The sequence below is a fragment of the Armigeres subalbatus genome, chromosome 1 (assembly GCF_024139115.2).
Source record: "Armigeres subalbatus isolate Guangzhou_Male chromosome 1, GZ_Asu_2, whole genome shotgun sequence".
Taxonomy (NCBI): Eukaryota; Metazoa; Arthropoda; class Insecta; order Diptera; family Culicidae; genus Armigeres; species Armigeres subalbatus.
This window is the reverse complement of record NC_085139.1, coordinates 100,698,566-100,720,532: the sequence shown is the minus strand read 5'-3', so window position 1 is coordinate 100,720,532 and position 21,967 is coordinate 100,698,566. Positions and strand designations below refer to the sequence as shown.

Sequence of the window (21,967 nt, the reverse complement as noted above, 5' to 3'; positions counted from 1 at the left end):
TGTAATCTGGGGCGTGGGAGGCAAAATGTCATTCAAATGACATTATGTCAAATGACACGTGACATTTTGTAGAGTTTTCACTCTCCAGCCTTTGATGTTATACTTAGAGCAATGTACCCTTGGACAAAAATATAACCCTACTCAAGCGTTATGAGTACATTCAAAATTATGGAAGAAATTTTGCTTCTAAAGAAAGTTATGAACAAATTAGTCAAATGACATGCAGATGACATTTTACAAGCCTGCATCATCCTCTTTCGCATGCGAAGCAAGCACGTTTAGATGCAAGTTCTGCTATGCGCGCAGGAGTCAAACCCGTTCGACGCGCTGCGAGAACAATCAACGACGCGACGCACCTTCGGTTAGACTCGATCATAGTGTCGGGCTGTGCTTTGCCGAAAGGCGCACCGCGCACGCTTCCGTTCGTACTCCGATGATTGGAAACAGTTTGTTTTTCTTTTTTCTCCTGATGAATATGCAATGCATCAAGAACAATAATCAATTAATGTTTGCGTTTTCAAAAGAGACATTAAATAATGCTTTTTTTACGAATACTCAACATCAATCGACATAAAGAAAAAGGAATAGTTTTCACTAAATTTGAAAAATTTACTAACTGGAACATATTTTAGCTTCTAAATGTGGCTCATTGTTCGTCACAATGTGGGTTCGCATCAAACAAAAATTGTATAATTATATACTATAATTATTATACTAATAATGGTTAATAAGATTTCTTTCATAGCAACAAAATATGTGAGAGTTTAAATATTAGCAGCGATGGGACTCGTGTACCCCGAATGGTGGAATGAGCCGATTTGAAAGATCTCTATTCTGAGCAATATCCAGTTTTATTGCCAACTTTTACCAAGTTAGATTTTAGACGATTTGCGAGAGTTTAAAATTTTAAGTACATCTAAATTTAAAACGTTTTTGTAACAAAAGAGATTAATAAGCTATTTATTGTTTTGTAAATCCTTTCTATATAAATTGTTTTTTTTTTCTAATATTTGGTTAAGTTGTACAAGAAAAGGTTGTAATATAAGATTAATTGCACAACTTACATTCGAAACCACTCAGCTTAATGAATATTTTTTTATCAGCATGGTAGAACAGGTGTAGCAAAAGTCCACGAGACGCCCTCTCTTCCACAGAATTTCGGAAAATAATGTCGTTGAAATTCTAAAGATTTTTCCGTGGAGACTCCGAAGATTTTCTTGTCAATATTCCGAAGGGTTTTCTTTGCAACTCCAGAATAATTATCTTCTATATAATAAAAATGAAATGGTCTGTGTTCGTATCCGCATAACCCGAAAACGGCTGAATGGATCTCCTTTATTCACTCAGCAGAAACGTTCATTCTACTTTCCGACGGGTTTATATGATATTTCCTCATGTGAAAATCATAAGTAAAGTTGGGTAAATCGCGAAAAACAATAGTAAAGATTCGTATGGGAATTTCGTATAGGCAGTTCACAACGCGCATTTTCGCCTACTATGCAAGACAACGTCTGCCGGGTCGACTAGTTCTTGATAATTAAGAAGATCTTGGAATTTAAAATTAATCCAAGCAATTAATATAGGCAATAATTTAGGCTTAAGAAGCCTAGTTGTTATGATATTGATTAATTAGGATTATTGATCGAAAAATTTAATAATGCACCTAAATGTTCTAAATGCACAAAATTCTAGTAGTGAGTATGAAAAAGGTTATGACATAGAGAAGCTTGCATCTAAAAAATCAACATGAAATTCTAAATAAAATGCTTTTTAAATTCATAAAAGGGTTTTAAAATCAAGGAGATTCCTGCGATATGAAAAAAGCGGCAGTTTCCAGAAAAAAACCCTCCAATTCCTAAAACAATCTACGTTATAAATTTGTGTTATAATAACGATTGAAATCGAATTCCAAAGCAAATCTCAACCCTTTCAGGACGGATGGGTCATATATGCCCAGCGTTTTAGATTGTCTATAAAATCACAAAAGAGAGCTAGGCCACCATTTTCTTCAGTAAAATTGTTCATCAAGATATTGGCTTTACAGAAAAAATATGGGAGCTAAAATTTGACTGTCCCTGAAAACTCAGATATCCGAAACCTTGGGAAGATTTCGATTCTAAGAGCATACAAATGAAGTTGAAATGTTTGAATCATTCTGAACACTCAGATAAGATGGGTCATCCTGAACGTTAAGCCAGTGAAATGAAATGAAATGATGAAATAATCATATGATCCTAATTTCCATTAACATGAGATCCAAGAGACAAGGTACCCAAAATTATCTTGAGTCAACATCAAGTTGCAAACATTACGACTTCCAGGACGTTTTGTATAACCTAAAGGTTCTGTAGTAGCTTGTATAAATAATAATTGAAGTCGTATCAACCCAGTGAACCTACTGGGATATTATATCATACATCATTCATAAGTTGGTTAATTGGATAGATCAAATGATCCAAACTCCAAAATAATAATTGGTCTATAATACATTCATTCCTCTATGAGTCGCTTATAAAAGGACCATTGACTGAAGCATATTCGAGATGTGGAATAGAAGTTCCTTGGAAAATTAATCGAAAGAACCATCTGAGTGACTGAGAAAATTTTTTTAGTAAATTTTTAAAAATTTTGTAATTATTTATTTCTAATATTGATTTATTTATGGAATGTTTGTATTTTTTCCGTGAAAATTTTGATTTTTTTTTTATATTTGCAATTTTTGGTTTTAAAAGTGTTAATTTATTTTTGTTTTGTGGAAAATTCTTAATTGCTTATGGAAATTTTGCATTATTTGTAGAAAATTTGATAATTTTTTATTGCTCATAAGGTACACTGGGGGAAGTGGAAAAAGGGGGTAAGTGTAAAAATCGACTCGAAAAATTGGAATTGTATATACTTATATACTTGATAGGTTTACGTCGGTGTGATACAGAGCGTAGTTGACCTAGTAGACCAAATGATCTGAACTCCAAAACACCTTGGAGAACTTATAACACCTGTTAGAGGTATGTTTGAATTGCAAGTTGTACACATAGGTTCAATGGACATGTGTGGGATTGATGGGTTTACGCAGTTGTGGTACAGTGCGTAGTTGACTTGGTAGACCGATTGATCTAAACTCCGGAATAGTTTAAAAAACTTAGAACACCTGGTTGAGGCATGATTGAATTGCAAGCTACACTCATAGGCTTTACGGACATGTGTGGGTTTGATGGGTAGATGTCGGTGTGGTACAGAGCGTAGTTGACCTGGTAGATCAATTGATCTGAACATTAGAACTATTTGGAAAACCTGGAATTTCTGTAGAAACAGTGTTTGTATTATCATCAGTATTAGTATCTATCTCCGCAGGAATAAGTTTTGAACACATAAAAAAGCCGGTTCAAGATCGTATGAGAAATAGCTGAAATATAGTCATTTCGATCGATGTTTTGTTTTTTTTTTCAACATGGTAGACCCTTTCAAAGGTATCTAGGGATGTTCAAGAAGTGTATGTGGCATTTCCTTATGGTATGGTAGTTATATTGAGTAAATCGAATTTTATATTTTTATTTTATATTTTTTTTGATAGGCAGCGACCTGACTCACGGTATTTCAGAGAAAAACTGAAACGCAGAACACCGGTATTATGAAACTACATGAGATGGGTAAAAGATCAATCAAAGAATTTTGAAAATCGGTCAACGGGCTGCTGAGATATAGCGATTTGAATTTTAAGTTTCGTTCGAATCTGATCTCGGTATTCGTAGTGTTAATGCTCATTGCTGAGCGTGGAGACGTTACGAGTTTTTTTCAGAACGGTGTCCTTCAATGCAGGATTACCACCGCTTGTCGGAATTTTACTTCCGCAAACGGGTCCAACGTAAAACGAAGGCACAGGTCCAAGCAAAGATTGTAACGGGATATGTAGGTACAAATAGCGCTGAGACTGTGGAAATTAAAATAGCTTCGGATAGTATTAAAAACTTCCTTCAGCAAAGAGAAAAGACAACGGCACAGTAAAAAAACACAATGCGGTCTAATCCTGTAGTCAATTATTCCTATCACTACTCTAGCATAAGATTTTCTTGCCTATCAGGGAAATTTTCTAGTCTCTTAATTTTCAAACGTTTCCGTACCATTTCCTACCTGAGCTACCTCCCACTTAGCGCTTCCACAATATTTCTCGTTTTTTTTGTTTGCTCGGCCTACTCGGTTCGCCGATGACAAGGTGTCTTGTATCGTTGCCTACATACCTGGACCCGTATTGCTTGAAGTTCTGTCTTCAATCATAATATCTTGACAAAGACCGCAAGCTTAGTTACTAGACGAAAAAAACATGCCAGTCTTTGACCTCGTTTCTGTGCTCCGTATGCGCCCGTCTTTTTCAGGGTTCACCTTTACAACTACTCCTCGTTCCAAACTGTTCCTTCTTGCCTCGTCCACCACTATAACCAACTGGCTTAGTTTCACCGAACCACTTGGACATTGAGACTCCTAGGGGAGAGTCTGCATTGACGGCACATCCAACAAGGCATTGTCCGCGATAGTTGGGTCGTTAGATGATGCACTCTCCCAGTGATGGCATATAGCTGACAAAATCTAACAAATCGTGCATACTCAGCTACGCTTTGAAATAAGCTCCTGAGTAATGGTAATGAAATTATTCGCCACTATATCGTCTAACAATCCGCAGACCTTTTAGCTTCTGTCCGGCTCTGGCATCATTTTTTCAGAAAATGTTTCAAGCAGATCTCTTCAGGCATTGTTATCCAGGATTTTTGTACCTTTGTAAAGGTAAGTTTTTATAGAATCTGTCCTCTTAGTTTTGAAATGGCCAAACAATTTTAATTTCTCGGATTTGATGAAATAGTAAAATGCGATGGCCCAACGAATTCTTTTAAGCTTTTGTAAACATTTAGGTTGGTTTCACAAACTCAACTACATAACCTAAGTAGAATGTCGCATAGACTACAGTTCAACTATGTAGAATCTAGCCGAGAGGTTCCAGCTTTGGTCCCATCATTAGTTCACAGTTTCGCCTTTATAATCAGATTATAGATTCATACGATGACAGGCCTGAAAATTTTCAATTGACTGTGGCGTATTCGAACTAGTTTCTGTAATTAGGACTCTATTTATTGATAAATAATGTTGTTAACTCTTCTGTACCATTATGTCTATTATTATTGCAAGGCGAACGTAGAAAACATTTTAAAATTTGAATGTATTTGAAATTACTTCGGGCAATACATTTAATGTTTCCAATCACAATTCAACGATGATAGGAAATCATAAATAAGCAAATATTCTTCCATTTTCTCTATTGACGATTGTGCCAATAGATTAGAAGTAAAAACACTTGAATTGCGAATAGAAACTTAGAAACGAAGAATAATGAGACCGTTTTTTTGTTCGTCGCGTATTTCGCGGATATAAAATTGACTAGTTTGTAACAGCCCTGTAAATGTGAGGCCATTTTTTCATTAAAAGCTTAAACAAATTTTTTTTTTGTTAAAATCATTGACAATAAAACGTATCTATCTATGTGCAATTTAATATTTTAAATGAAAACAATATGAATTGTAGAATTCCAAGGTTACCCATTTTGCCCCGCTGTTTAACCCATCTTATCCCATCATTTGCATAATGTAGACTAGAGATTGCTCGCTTTTTAATACCTCGTGAATTAACCAATGATCCATTTGTCTATTATAGTTGTGCAACCGAATATTAATCTAATCTAATATGAAACTGTCGATGCTGAATGAATTTTTGACATACGGGCTGCATGGCATAGCTAGATCCCAAACAGATTCATAAAATAAGGTTCTTCACTCGATAAAGTCTTAGTCCATATTGCGATTGAATCAGTTTCGGCATCCCTTTTAATTATCCTTGAACTTACCACCACTCTTCTTCCTCCGACTTGAACAATCTTCCTGACCTTGAACAGCCATTGCATTCTTGGTTGCGATTTCGGGCATAGTCAGGCCGACGCCACCTTACTTACCCACATTTCGACTAAACGCTCCATATCACCGTGAACTTTCCCATTACCTACCCAACATAGTTTAACTGCACAGCCGATATGGTAACAAATTCATTTCCCACAAGTCATTGACTTCAATGTTAAAGCACACATGCATGAGCTAAGAAGAATAGACCAACTACACGATTTTCGCATAAAGATGGGAACATGTTCACCCAGTCATTACCGTCCCAGCGGGGCCGATTATCGTTTGTTGTCGGTGAAAAATTTCAACCTTGTCCCCTACCGACCAACGTCCATCAAGGAAACCAACGAGACTCCCCGTGGCGCTCGTCCGGGAGAAAATTATTTATTAATCTCCACCCTGGATCAAATCCTTGCAGATCACCGTCAAGTGTTGAAGAGCGTAGAGTGATTGTGCCAATAGTAGGGATAAAGGATTACATTTAGGATTAGGATGTATCGGTTTGTAACGGGTCAGATCTTCGCAGCGTTTTGCTGCATGTCACTACTTCCGCAACTTTTGTACCGATCCGTATCAGTGGAGGGCCAACACCAACCTGGGGATGAAACCTGTGAAACTCTTCCGTCGGAAATTCATTTGATAAAAGGTTTGTGCTTCGGTGGTCAATGGTTAAAATAGAAAGCAATTTACGGCATATTCCCATCCACAGAGGAGTACGATGAGCTGGGCCGTCTCTATCGAACCTGTAACGGGGATGTAACGGTGAACAAATGCGAAGGCAAGTGCAACAGCCAGGTGCAACCGTCGGTGATTACCGCCACCGGGTTCCTCAAGGAGTGCTACTGCTGCCGGGAAACGTTCCTGCGCGAGCGCCAGCTGCAGCTGACTCATTGCTACGATCCGGATGGTGTCCGCATGATGGACCACGACTCGGCAACGATGGAAATCCACATGAAGGAACCGATCGATTGCAAATGCTACAAGTGTGGTGATTTGGTTCGCTAAGTTGGTCGACCCCAGTGGATAGTGTTCACAATTGTCACTTGTAATAAAGATAAGATGACCATTTTTTTCTGTTATTGTTTATCGTCACTGCTCGGAATCGTTATCGCTAGTGTATTGAATTTAAATGATGTATTCAAGTGAAACACAGTGTAGTTGTAATCAACTATTGAAAATAAAAACTTATGCTGCAACATCAGGATTTATAGTGTTCGGTGCTGTCGTCGTGCACATATCACCCTACTAGCGGATGGAAAAATTGTAGTACAATATCTGTATAAAAAGTTAACATTTTTTGTATTGCAACCTTGCAGAATTGTATATGCCAAGCTTTTTTTACAATAGCTAGCTGACCCAGCGAACTTTTTCTCGCCAAATATTGATCATTTTTCTGATACAATTTATTGTGTACATAATTTATCTAGAAAACAAATTGGTTCTTCAGAATGATTTTAATTTTTTTACGGTTTTGTGATAACATATTCCCTATTAGTTAAGTACACAAACAATAATTAGCACATATCGATCTTTCCATTATCGGTTGATAGCAACTTCGTGTTATATATACAAATGATCAAGACAAAATGTACGAAAAACCATTTCATCGAAGAGATTGAATTTTGATTTTGAAAATTTTCCAGGTTCATCGTAAATAGAAGGAGAAAACGAATGTGTATTAGCAAAAGTTGGGCTGTCTATTCTTGAGTGATGCGCGGTCGTTCAAATGCCAACGTTTTATATAGCTATACAGATGATCAAAATGAAAAAAAATCTTGCAAATTGTACGGAAAACCATCGAAAAGATTGAGAGTGGATCTTCAAAGTATTCCAGTTTCATCATAACATTTATTCTCTTAAATAGAAGAAGGAAACGAATACAAATTAGCAAAAGTTGGGCAGTCTATTTTGAGTGATTCGCGGTTGAACAAATGCCAACTTTGTTCCAACTATCAAATCAATACTTTCGGCTTTAATTCGGCCTGCTACGTGTTCCCACTCGTCCGTATTTACCGAACCCCATGCTGCTATGAGTGTTTCAGCTACGGCCACACTCTTGTACGTGGTACGAGGGAAGGGCAACGGTGCGGCCCAGGCTACTAAACCCCAGGGTGATGGTAGCCACTCTGCGACGGCTGCTCAGCGGACCGAAAATCCCTGGCAGCTCGTTAGCAGAGCCAAGAAGAGGGAAGAGGGTCCTCACCCCGCAAGGAAACTTAGGGACAGAGGTGAGGCCTTGTTGGTCAAGACCGACAAAGAGAGGTACGCCGATGTCCTTAAGACCATGCGAGGTGCCGAAAAGCTTTCGACACTGGGTGAGGACGTGCGAAGCGTCAGACGCACCAAGGCAGGTGAACTGATCTTGGTGCTGAAGCGTGGAGCAAAGGCGAGCGGTACCGCCTATAAGAGGTTGGCCCAGGAGGTCCTGGGTGAGGGAGTGGAAGTGAGGTCCCTGGGCACCGAGGTGACCCTCCGGTGTAAACAGCTGGACGAGGTCACTGAGGCAGAGGACCTCATTTCATCGTTAAAGGCGCAGTGCGATATAGAAGTCGAGCGGTCTTCTATTCGCCTTAGAGGTGGGCCCTTTGGCACGCAGGTAGCTTGGTTCAAGTTACCGGTAGCAGACGCCAAAAAGGTCCTGGTGGTCGGGAAACTGAAGGTTGGATGGTCAATATGCCCAGTAAGCATATTCCAGCCACCTTTAGTCGAAAAGTGTTTTAGGTGCATTATCTGCGCTAGTAGGAAGCAAGCTCGTAACCATGTTATGGGTGGACCTACTTGTCCCTTCGGTGGTGGCAATAAGAAGACGCCGTGCGGGTAGCACAGCTGAATCTTGACCATTGCGCTACTGCCCAGCAGCTGCTGTAGCAGTCGGTCTCTGAGTCAGAGACCGACGTCGCTATTCTTGCAGATCTGTACCATGTCCCTGCCAATAACGGCAACTGGTTCGCGGACGACTCCCCCATGGCGGCGATTTGCATAACGGGCCGGTACCCGGTCCAAGAGGTCGTAACACATCTAATGAAGATGTTTCCATAGCTAAGATCAACGGGGTGTTCTATTGTAGCTGTTATGCCCCACCAAGGTGGCCAATAGAGCAATTCACCCGGATAGTCGATTGGCTATCGTCCGACCTCGTAGGTCGGAAGGCGGTTGTCATAGCGGGTGACTTCAATGCTTGGGTGGTGGAGTGGGGAAGCCGCTGCACCAATCAAGTGGTCAAGCTTTGCTAGAGGTTCTAGCAAAGTTGGAGGTCGTGTTAGCCAATGACGGCTCAACCAGCACTTTTCGTAGGGGGATTGAACTGGAGGGTCGATGAGGGATACCCCGACCAGTTAGTCATAACAAAATTTTATCACAATTAGGGTAAGACGGTATAATGCGCCTCACCTGGCCAAAACGCCCCCCTTTGATTTCTAGAAAACTATAACTAACTAAGGGTCAAATTCAATTGGTACCTATAAATATTTGTAAAACCATCATCCTATGTGAATATGGGAATGTTTTTGTATTACATAATGAAAATATTTGCAAAATACAAAAAGTCACAGTTTTTATGTAACTTTTAATGTTTGTTTGCTCAACATTCTGGAGCGACGCTAGCATACTGTCCGCAAAACTTATACTGGAACACTAAGTTGGGCAACAAAATAACTTTTCTCAGTGGTAAAATGGTATAATGTAAAATTGCTTCCATCTTCAAAAATGTAACGTTTTCCAAAAACATGTTTCACTGGTCAAAACGCCCCAGTGTAGGCAGGACAATATGCCCTTACCAACTGGTCATAAGCGCGGCGAGCTTGCATCAGTTGCTTCCAAATTATATGGAAACTATTGAATTGTAATTCCAACCTGATTAAATGGACTTATGTTGGTTTTTTATTGTCAAGCACATAAGAATTTGTAACCTTTTTATTATGTGATTGATAAAATACTAATGAAGGGCTATGAAACGTCTTTGGTTAAGGTGGGGCGTATTGCCCAGGAACTTTTTGAAATCCATTTTTTACGAGTTTTCAAAAAAGCTTTATTACGTATTATCTGTAATATTTTTAAATTACTACTCACGGGCAATGCATTTGCGGCTTCCTGGACTACCAAATAACACAAAGTTTGCATAAATTGCGTTGAAAAGTAATAAGTTATCAAGGAGTTGGCTTAGGGGGGGCATATTATACCGTCTTACCCTATATCAATATGTGTAATAAATTACAAAACTTGCAATAATTTTGTTATGAATTCTCTTTCCTAGATGGAGAAAAGCGAATTTCAAGATCGTCATAACATGATTATAAGATAATGTGTTATTCTCGCCGAAAAAAAAATTGCCTACATTTTTGGTAGATAGGAAATGAACAAAAAACGAAGGTACCACCTTCAGTATAACTTGAACCTACATTCAAAGTTGAACCAGCTGAACAAAGTTGATTGCCTACACTATGGATAATCATAATCTTTTCAAGAACACAATTTGTTATAGTATAGGCGATTTGCACCTCTATTTATGTAACACAACGAGTTATATTTTTGTTCAATAAATAACACATTTAGTAATATTTTTGTTAAAACTAGAAGAGATTTTGTTACAATTTTTGTTATTTTAACTACTAATGGTACATGTTTTATAACAACCGCTGTTATAAAAAATTGCTGTAACAGAATAACAAGCTCTGATATAAATCTGTTATCAACTACTGGTCGGGACACCCACAGCGATCACCTAGCCATCCGCTACGTGATCAGCTGTGGTGTGCAGCAACCGAGGTTGAGGAATCCCCGTCAGGTCCGTGGGTGGAAGGCCCAAAGCTTCGACAGCGAAGTTTTCACCGCGGCGCTGGGACTGGAGGGTAACACCGACAGTCTTACAGGGGACGCACTGACAGCTGTCCTGTCACGCGCATGCGATGCCTGCATGCAGAGGAGGGCACCACAGCATGCTGGTGGAGCGAAGCAATCGCAGACCTTCGGTCAACCTGCCTTAGGGCTAGGCGAGAATGCAGAGAGCTCGCTCTGAGCAACTAAGGGATGAACACCGCTTAACGTTCAAAGTTGCGAAGTTGGCCCTTAACAAGGCCATCAGTAGTACTAAAAGAAAGTGTTTTGACAACCTATGCCTGAACGCCAATGCTAATCCTTTGGGCGATGCCTACAGGATAATAATGGCAAAGACCAGAGAGGAGCTGGCGCCTCCCGAACGGTCGCCGAAAAGGTTGAATCGCATTATTGAGGTTCTCTTCCCGTTTCATGCCATAAGGCCTTGGCCACCTCCAGCACTGTAGAACGCGAGGGCGGCTGAAGTGGCAGCGGTGACGAACGAAGAGTTGCTTGCGTTGGCCCGAACTTTTGACACGAACAAAGCTCCGGGGCCCGACGGAGTGCCAAACCTCGCTCTGAAGGCAGCGATCATGGCAGACATGTTCAGGACAGCCATGCAGAGATGCCTCGACGAGCGCAGTTTCCCCGATAGGTGGAAGAGACAGAACCTGGTACTGTTGCCGAAGCCCGGGAAACCACCAGGTGACCCATCGAAGTACAGACCAATCTGCCTACTGGACACCATGGGGAAGTTGCTTGAGAGGATCATCCTCAACAGGCTGACCCCGTACACCGAAGGTACGAACGGCCTGTCAAGCAATCAGTTTGGGTTTCGTAATGGTAGCTCCACCAAACCGGCAACCTCACCAGACCCTAGCCCGCCACCGAAAAAACCGCTGTTACTCACGACCTCACGCAAATAGATTTTTTCCAGCGATGAAAATTCTGAAAACACCACGACAACGGAAACTCTAGATAGACAGCAGAGAGAAGGGGTTACTATTCTTTTCCCTAGCCGCCGCCCTACACATACAACTACACCTAACGCAGAAATCGTATACATCGATAGCACCATAATAACTAGAACTTCAGACAGGCGTACATCCGCTGGAAGCGTATCCAACAACGACGATGTCCATAGAGCTAGACAAAGTCTTTCCCCAGTGCTGGCAGATCTGGAAGTAATCGTGTAGTAGTTACGTTACGGCAAAGGCTGGCACTGTGGGACAAGACGTTTCACAGGTCAGTACTCGCTTATTACAACCGCCAACGGAAATATTACACAAAGCGCTTCCCCAGTGCCGGCTGTTTTCGATATTAGTAAAACTAGTGTAATGGTTTCGACAGCGACTGGGGCAAAGCGTCCCACAGGCAAGTTCTAACTTTGAACAAGCGGTCATCCACCACATGTTCCTTCACAGATTGTCGCTCTGGTGGCGCTTTCGCTCGAATTGGAACCTGCGTGGTTTAAGGGCCACCATTATTGAATTGAAGTTCCTCATCACCGATCTGGAGCCCTGCGTAGTGGCACTCCAGGAGACCAAAGTGAACCAAATCGTTGTCTCGCCAGATTTAGTCGTCAGGGGTTGGCCTTGCTATCCGGGAAGGTATACCCTTTGAGCGTGTACAGATCGATACCCCTCTGCATCTTATTGCTGCTCGCATTCACACACCGATCAAGGTAACGATCAAGGGATGGTTGAATCAACGGACAGCGCGACAGAAGTGGCTCTACGACCAAGTTGACTGGCCTTTGTATGAGCGGCTCACGGCAGAAACAATCCGTCCAGATGTCGAATGGGATGTTAGCAGCTTCACTGAGAAGATTACAGCAGCAGTCCGGCAATCCGACCCAGATCCACCCAAGGCACTGGCAAGATTTCAGGAGCACGAAAAGCGAGCAGTCAAACAAAAGAGCAGTCGTGGGAAAAGTTCGTTGCGAGAATATTAGTAGCACGACGACGGAATTTTGGCGGGCGGTAAACACTTCACGTGGCAACCGGAAACAACGTCCTGTAGTCTTCCAGGGATCGGACGGGATCACGGAAGATCCCGAAGAAGTAACCAAAGAACTGGCAAAAGTTTATACCAAGAGATCTGTGATCTCCAGCTCCCTACCCTTGTTCCAGATAGCGAAAGCGGCGGCTGAACGAAGGATCACTGATTTTTCCCAAACAACGATGATGTGTACAACATAGATATCACCCTTAGCGAACTTCTGTGGGCCCAAAGGGCGAGGTGCCTCAAAAGGCCCAGATTCAATGGGGTATCCTCTACTGCAACGTCTTCCTCTATCCGTGAAAATGTCTCTCCTCGAACTGCTGAACAATATCTGACGCAGTGCTGGCGTAATGCCATCGTCGTTCCGATCCCGGAAACTAATTTCCACGAGTCCGGAACAAATGCCTTTCGGCCAATTTCACTCACCAGCTGCATGGCTAAACTTTCCGAGCGGATCATCAATCGGAGGTTGATTACCGAACTAGATTTGAGTGGACGACTCGACAAGCGCCAACATGCCTTTCGTGCAGGGGATGGCACCGACACGTATTTTACCAAACTTGAAAGGTCGCTACCTATTACTGACGAACACTGTTTAATTGCATGTCTTGATCTGTCGCAGACGTACGATACTACTTGGCGATATGGTATATTGCGAACGTTAAAGTCTTGGTGAAGTCGTGGGCACATGCTGAACATTCTGCAAAGCTTCCTCTTGGAGCGCACCTTCCAGGTGTACACAGGCGGACACATGTGTTAACTATACCCGCAGAAAAACGGAGTGCCACAGGGTCGCCATGCAACCGATCTTCCGTGTGCTACCAGACAGTGTTCAAATTATGTTGTACGCAGATGACATCTTCCTCGTAGTACGAAGGCCAAAATGGGAAGGTTTGCACCGCAAACTGCATGCAGCAATCAAGGCAGTGGATAAGTGGGCGAATAGTGTGGGATTCGCCATATCAAACTTCCTATTGGAACACTTCAAAGTTTCGCTCCCGAATATAACACAATGGTCCGCTACGCTTCCGGAGCATTCGTAACCAGCCCGATTAACTCGGTCATGGCGGAAGCGTGCACTCTACCGTTCGGAACTATTGACAGTTCAGTCTACCGCACGGACGGCCATTCGGATGTTAGCTAAAAGTCTGCACAACAACACCCTTCCGCTGGTTCATCGAGCTTCCGCTGCCTGCTGTCGGCCAGCTTGTAAGACGTAAATGTAAAATGTAAAGAACAGTGTCCGAACCGGCGACCCACCAGATATAGTCGTCCAACAGCTACTTTCCACCAAATTTCACAGGTCAACGGTAGTCTACACTGATGGGTCCAAGCGAGATGCCAAAGTAGGGTTCGCCTTCCACTCCCATTGCCTTGTCCGAAAGTTTAGTCTACCGAAAGAATGCAACGTTTTCTCGGCGGAGGCGTATGCCATCAAGAAGGCGGTAACTATGCGAAATATCAAAGCCGACATGGTGATACTAACGGATTCGGCATGCTGCTTGCTGGCATTAGAATCGGGAGCATTGAAACATCCGTGGATCCAGGAAATAGAACAAACAGCACAAAACAAGGCTGTTTGTTTCTGCTGGATCCCGGGTCATACTGGAGTGAATGTGGCTGATCGACTAGCAAACAAGGCTAGGGAACAACCTGTTATCGACACGCCCGTATCTGGCGAAACATGCGCTGCGAATGGTGAAACAGGCGATACGACTCGGGTGGGACCGCCAGTGGTATGAGTCTTGGGATGCCAAGCTGTGGGAGATGAAATATAACACGAATAGGTGGGTAGATCAGGGTAACCTAGCCGACCAGCCTGCCCTAACACGGTTGAGTATTAGCCACACGCGACTGACCCACAATTTCCTACTGAAAAAGGAACCTCCGTCCATCTGCGATTGCTGTGGGACGTTAAACGACGTGCGACACCTTATTATGCATTGTCGAAAATACGAGAAAGAACGACAGGAGAACGACATCAGCTCTACCAGTCTGCGAAATGCTTTGAATAATGATGAAGGAAACACTGTGGGGCAAAGCGTCCCACAGGCAAGTTCCAGTCCTGAGCTAATACCTTCACTACATACAAATATGTTTAAAAAACGTAATTCTTTTTCTTCATTTTGCCTTCTTTTCTTCTTGCTTATTCCTTCGTTCTTCTCTTCAATTTTCCAAATTTGTTTTTCTTTCTTGCTACTCTTTTCTTTCCTCTTTTTTATGCTTTTTGTCATTTCAGTCCATATTTTGTCCTTCTTCCCTCTTGCATTTCCTTTTTTTCTTTTCATCTACCTTCTTATTTTGCTTATTTTTGCACTCAGCCTTCATTAAGCTAACATAAGACGATCGCAGCAAGCCATGCGTGCGGATGGTTGCTTTTAAATTTGCTGTCACGTTTTTGTTCGTTTTTGTTTGTCCGCAAGAAATAGATTCGGCTGATGTATATATTTTGCATATGTACTAGAAGAGAAAAGTTTAAGTTATCTGAAGTTTTAGATTTGGTGACAATTACTAAAGTTGTGGTCTAAAGTTGTGGATTACACTAGTTGTGGTCTTTTCTTCCTCAGTTCATTTATACGGAATTTGATCAATTTGGTGAGATTGTTTCAATTTGTTTTTACATGATTCCAAAACTAAATACGCGCTGGATTTAAAAATCCGGAAATTTGTTTATGGATCTATTATCCAATTGATAATGGTAGCATAAACAGGCGGGGCTTATTGCAAGTAAAAGTGACCTCGGACTGGACGTGAGTTACCAGGCAGTCTGAAATGGGTTACTGGAGCTGCAGTAGAGCTAACACCTTCTAACTCCCGGGCTAAAGCTGACTTTATTAAAGACAGCTTTCTTCCATAATACCACTGCCGGACAGTGGGGGTTAGATTGAAGATACACACACAGCCTTCATTAAGCTTACACAAAACGATCATTCCAAAAATATACACTTTATGTAGGTAGGTACATTGATAAATGTTTTGGGCGTTTCCCGGCCAGTACCTTATTGATCGACATTTACTTTAATGTGACAGCAGCAAATTAACACCTACAAAGACTTTCGGATTGTTTGAGATCGGGCGTAAACAAGAGCACATACTTCTTCATTTTATATTTTCATAGAACTTCAACAATGTGTGTAACTTGCAAAAAATGACATTTTCAAAAGTTTTACCGTCTCTTCAATCCTCTGCCAGTGCACCGTAGCACATGACAAGTACATTTCGGGCAAACTCCCGACAGTCCTCGTTCGGATCTCCCTTTATCACGCTAGCCTGTACGCATTCCTCGAGCCATTGTTTGAGTTCCACCATGTCCATGTAGAAATCCTGTCGCAAAATCGCCTTGGGAAGCGCCAGAAAAATCGACGACAGCACCTGCAACACCGACAAGCGCACCTTCGGCTCTTCACTGAACCTAAGCATGACGCTCAGATTCAACAGTTCCCGAGCGAACTTTCTTCCGATCGGACAGTTTTCGGCGCATATCATGAGTATCGACAGCGTTTGAAGGAATGTGGTCAGAAGGAGATTATCGGCGTCGTATTGAAATTTGAGATTGGCGGTGAAGAGGAACTGCCGTGATCCGAAGCCTCGTAGGAGCGGGAAAAAGAACCATCCTGCCACGTCTGCGAATCGGTTTACAGTTGGAGGCTTGGTGCCGGCGGACGAACGCTGGGATTGTTGATGAGATGATTTGTGGCGCGTTTTTGCAGCAATACGTTGGCGAATGATTTGTTCTGCAAGTTGACGTTTTTGGAGCAACTCATTTTCTTCGCGGAATTTCAAGTTCAGGGCATTTTTCGGTTGTGGGGTGTCTGGTGATTTGCTTGTAGTTGTTTTGGTTTGGTTGCTGGTAGAATCAAAGTTGGAGAGAACTTTGGCCGTTTGGGCTAGGATGTCAAGCATTAGAATGCGGCGGTTGAGAGAGTAGTTACTAAGATCCGAATGAAATTCACGGCAGAGATATTCGGCGCACTCTTTGGGATATGTGGTACAGATGGCAATTAGCGCAGAGAATTTAAGCTCTTGGAAGTTTTCCATATAAACACGAGCTTCTAGGGGGAGGATAATTTGTAGCAAATCAAGAGCTAACTTGATATCATTGTTTGGTAGTTGCTGTTCGATCAGTTCGGGCGCCGCCGTGATGGCCAGCTCGAATCGAGCTGGAGATTGTTGGTCAGAGGTATCCAGAAGTATTTCTCGAAGATCTAGAAGATACTTTGGTCGATGTTCTTCCTGTTCTATATTGGTATCATTGGACATGTCATAAGGCTCCAGATCGTCGTCGGAATCCAGTACAGAATCATCACTGTTGTTGTCATTGGTCGATATTTTGATATTTGACGACTTCAGGGATAACATCTCAACTTCAGTAATCGGAATCTCCTTGGGCTTGTGGTGTAAATTATTGTAAAATTGCATCTGAGTGATGTCAGACCCAGCGTCTTTGAAAAGCTTTTCGATGACTTGTTCGATCGATTCCTCCGAAGGAATGATTATGCTTTGCGATAATTCATCCCCAATAAATCTACAACGGTTATTGAAATTCCTCAAACAATCTACCAAATTTAGTGTGTCTTGATCGAATCCATCATATTCGAATTTAAGTCTATTACATTCCTCCACATCAGTAGCATCGAAATATCCCAGAAGCACTTCGGAAACTATCATTCCAACGCACCTCATCGCTTTGGCTGGAGATTCTAAATGGCATTTCAATCCTCCAAACAGCAGTCGCCGAAATTCTCGTATTTCGCTTGCATTCATTTTGTTATTATTCATCTGATTCAGGTACGCCATAGCCAGAAGCAATAACTTGGACAAGTACAAATGCTGCTCGAATGATGTCTTTTGAAGGCTTGTGCGACTAGACCAAACTGTCACCAGCTCCACGGATAACAATTTCAGCTCCCCCTCAGATACTCTCGCCAGCAAATGTATCAAATTCTCAACAACTGAATCACGGGCGAAGCTACTAAAAAGCGGTAGCTTCTTCGTAAGCAAATACTTCCAATCTCCAGTCAAATCCTTGCCCTCGATTAGGTTGAATAAATCGATTCCATCGTGTAATGCAATTTGGGATAGCACTTCTAGGGCGGGAAGCGATAATCCGGAGCAAATCGCTGCGATAAGGGGCCTTTGTTGATGACCGTTTGTTTCAGCCCAATCGGCCAAAACACGTAGAGTAAGCTTCAAATAATGCGACTGCTTATCAAAGTTATAATCTACGATTACCTTGCTGAAAAATTTTGCTAGGAATGTCGCGTCATAGGTGAGGTGATTATGTAGACGGATAAACTGAGCTAATGAATTGATCGCTCTGAGGATGTGCTGCAACATAATCTGAGAGTAGCGTTCTGGTAGAAATGTGTCAGGTGTGTCTCGTTGAAGCACATTCGCTATTCTGTTGGGAATGCTCACCAAAGTTTGAATAAGTTGTTCGGCTTTGGTCAAACGTTGATGCTTCAATAGAGCATTATCATGCGATTCGCTTTCATTTCGCTTCAAACTTAATTCAACGAAGCATCCTCCTAGGTAATCTTCATTTTGCACTAATCTACTTATTATAAAAGGTAATACTTCTCTGTTTCGTCCGAGATTATCCGCTGCGGTAAGCATTGACAAACTTTCCACCACAAAAATAAAATTCCAGTCCATGCTGAAGATATTCAAAATCCCTACATCCACAACTGGCACCTTCCCTGGGAACTCCTTATCAAATTTCGCGATTAATTCCTCCAGCAAATCCGCATACACCTCTGAGGCGTACTTAGTCCAATACATTCGGTGCGGATCGTCATCGAGTCCGATCAACTGTTCCGGAGTTCTCGGTCCAGGCAAGCATTCCAATAGCAAATCCAAGTGCCGCCGGATTGCAACCAACTGTTGTTCCGAACGAATTGCCGGCACGCTCTGCAGCAGTTCAATCAGCCGTAGGGTACGTTCCTGGGATGTCGTTCTAACGTCGTGGGCACCATCATGAAGCATCACTGAAATGGGACAAATGTACGGAACACATTTTTCCCACTGGTTTTACAAGGTCACTTAGGGGTGGTTGGATTGTGGCACTGTACAACACACTGAGACTGATATGGTTCCGACTGTAATTTTAATTGGTTTTGCAAAACACAAGGATAAAGGAAGCACAATAGCAATTTTTTTAGTAGTACTGTGACCTGCCCTAATTCCGCGCATCGCCTAATACCGTGGTTTTCATAAAAAATCAGAACCTGGCTATCATGAACATCACATTATTTGGTGAAATTAGGCGATGCGCGGAATTAGGGCAGGTCACGGTATTCTAATTTTGTAAATTTGCCCTTAGCAATTCGATTGATGCTGAAAATGACTTTGTAATAATTTGGTATTATCCTCTGCACAACATGCAACTGAAGAAGACGATACGTGCGTCCATATTGGACCCTTTCGAGATGCGAAATGAAATAAGGCCTAGGTTTAACGATTCAGAATAATTATAATTATGATTGCATACGGTGTTCTACGCCAAAAGTTGAATCGCTACTTGAAGTTTGAGGAACAAGATATTCGCTGCACGGTATTACGGAGAAAAATAAAAATTTGCATAGCTTTGCGGAAATAACGCGGAGAGGGTAATTCCCGCATAGAACAAATCATACACAGTGTGCGTTGAATTGAGCATGATGCCCAGAAAGTTGAATAATGTGTTTACACGAGTACATAACATGTAAGGACGGTGTCAACTAACCCGAAGCGTATAGAACTGGTCCCTAATATGTAGTGGCTCAGTGCTCAAGCCAGTCAATCAAAAAAATATCAAATTTAGAAAAATACAGTTTCATGCCCTAAAAAAATGTGTTCATAATGATTGGTTTTATCGGCGGCTAACTTAATCTGGACAGCCTTTTTTTTCTCACTGGGAGGCCATCGTGTCGGGCCTATTAAGAGTCCAATCCAATCACCATGATTTGGACCAGTGCGCTTTGAACGGAAAACGATCGTTGTGGTAGGTCCTCCCCCAACTGATACAAGCAGCTTTTCATCGAAAATTACAAGAGCTCTCTGTTAAAACCTAACCACGTCCTAGGCAAGTTCCACAACTCGCAGCGACTTAGGGAAGGATTGTTGAGCATCTTGGGCATAGTCCTTCGTCCTTGTTTTTCTCCACATTGAATTGAATATAGAAATGTCATAGATATAAATATAAACAAAACATCACAAATTTAGCATTAGCTGCCTTTGATCAAAAACCCGGAAAATATTCATTGGAGGCGCTTTGAATTTTCCAGGACTACCAATTTTTCTTGCAATGCGTAATATTCTTTCGACAGCAATGGTAAATCAATCAGTTTAAAGTGTTATGCGCAACAGAATTTTTATTTTATTTTATTATTATGAAGAAAATAAAAAAAATCTTTGTTCTTTATTTGGAGCAGAGAAGCAAAATTCCTTCCTCAAGCAGGCGCAAAACCTCCTTTTCTTTTATATCAACAGAAATTACATTTTCCAGCAGATACAATATTTCTTAAGACTAGGGGTTCTTACTCCATTTCCGGCCTAACATGCATACGACTGCATTAGGCCGGAACAAATTTTCAATTTCAAAATGACGAAAACTTGGAGGGAGGAAATAAATAAAATGACTTTGTCAGTGTTGGTTTTTCGCGTTTTCCGTGTTTCGGCGAGTTATACAATTCAATTTCTTCAAAACCAGACATTACTGACCTTTGGTCTGCAATAAATTTAGGTAAAACGTCGAAAGCTCAAGCTTTGAATGATCCATCCTTCAAGAAGTTTTTCGAAAAACATGTTAAAACTACATCATACACATTTCAGGTAATAGAAACGATGCACTTCAAGGACTGTTTTCTGCATATCTTGCTTTAATTTGTATTTGGAGGTAAAGAAATGCAAAGATGAATGCTGTGGATATCATAAAGCAAAACGATTCGATAAAAGCATAAAAATTGATTGGCTGCCAACGCCAGAGCTTCAAGGCGATAAGATCAAGTCGTTCGAAAAAGTTTGCGGTTTAGAACCAAATGATAAACATTAATCGAGTAAAATCAAGAATATGAAAGTAGGTGGTTTGTCTCATCCTCCATTTCCATTGGCTCCAACTCGAGCGCGGCTGATTGTTACTTGTACGGAGTGCAAGTTTCCACGTCTTTTGTATTACTCACGGTCACGATTCAGCCTAAAGGAAAAAAAAAATTAAAATTTGTTCCGGCCTTATTTAATTAATATTTATGAGAAGAATCAACATTTCCTGAATTTTTTGGACAGTGCAATACAGCATTGGGGCTAACTTCTGCTTAAAAAATAGCTAAAAATAGCAAAGATATATTTTTTATTTTATTGAATGGTTTATTGAATGTTATCAAAACACTGATACGGACACTTAGAGATACAACTGCAGAGATTTGGTTCACCTTTCAAGCTGCGTATAATACAATTTCTGTTATGAGCATTTAAATTTACGATTGTAATTGGACAAATTAGGGAAAAAGTTTTCTAAAAAAACCCTAGATCTGATGGTTAACTTAATCTAATATCACAGTGTCTGAGCATGGAGGGATTCGATGAGAGGATTTGCTGATATCTGACAGGAGTTCCAAAAACTCCGTGCTGTTTTGTTGATGAACTCTTCGATAGTTACTACTCCAGTGACACGGTGTAGTTCTTCAGTTGGGTAGAATGGATCAAAGTTGTATATCATTTTTAACAACTTATTTTGTTTCACCTGAAGGCGTTTCCGATGGGACTTTGCACAATCACCCCATACAGGTGAGCCATAAACCATAATGGGTCGAAGTATACATTTGAAAATAAGTATTTTGTTTTTTGAGCTCAGCTTGGAACGACGATTGATGAGCGAGAACAGAGAGCGAGTTGCTTTATCCAGTTTTTTGGTAGCATAATCAATGTGTTTGCTGAAGGTGAGTTTGGAATCGTATATAATTCCTAGGTAATTAGCTTCATTCGTCCAGGGTGATGATAGGCCATTTGTAGATACGGTGGTACTCGGAAGATTCCGCGCTGCTCTTTTTTTGGTAAAAAAGATAGTCTGGGTTTTGGTGGCATTGATCTTAATCCTCCACTTGCGTTGAAAATCCTCAAGGCTGTTTTGTGCATTCTGTAGTTTGGTCACGATTATTTCGGGATCTTTATCCGAAGCAAGGTATGCTGTGTCATCTGCGAAAAATGCATACACTACTCCGTCTACTTTTAAAACATCA

General features: G+C 41.4%; 2 protein-coding genes across 3 annotated transcripts in view; one reads left to right on the top strand and one right to left on the bottom strand.

Moving 5' to 3' along the window:
* The window catches only part of LOC134203645 (clathrin interactor 1), a 102,952-nt gene that overhangs the window by 18,607 nt on the left and 62,378 nt on the right, over positions 1-21,967 (bottom strand). Inside the window, exon 6 of one of the 2 annotated variants that reach the window (XM_062678532.1) lies at positions 15,846-18,739. The exons of the other annotated variant lie outside the window; for it this stretch is intronic. Coding sequence (XP_062534516.1) covers positions 15,930-18,739 — 2,810 coding nt within the window. The 3' untranslated portion in view covers positions 15,846-15,929. Of the gene's footprint in view, positions 1-15,845; positions 18,740-21,967 lie in introns of those variants that run through there. 2 annotated transcript variants of the gene reach the window in all.
* LOC134203661 (partner of bursicon) lies at positions 6,345-7,137 on the top strand. The gene is made up of 2 exons (XM_062678545.1): positions 6,345-6,582; positions 6,646-7,137. The coding sequence occupies exons 1-2, from the start codon at positions 6,429-6,431 to the stop codon at positions 6,939-6,941; spliced, it is 450 nt and encodes a 149-aa protein (XP_062534529.1). The 5' UTR covers positions 6,345-6,428; the 3' UTR covers positions 6,942-7,137.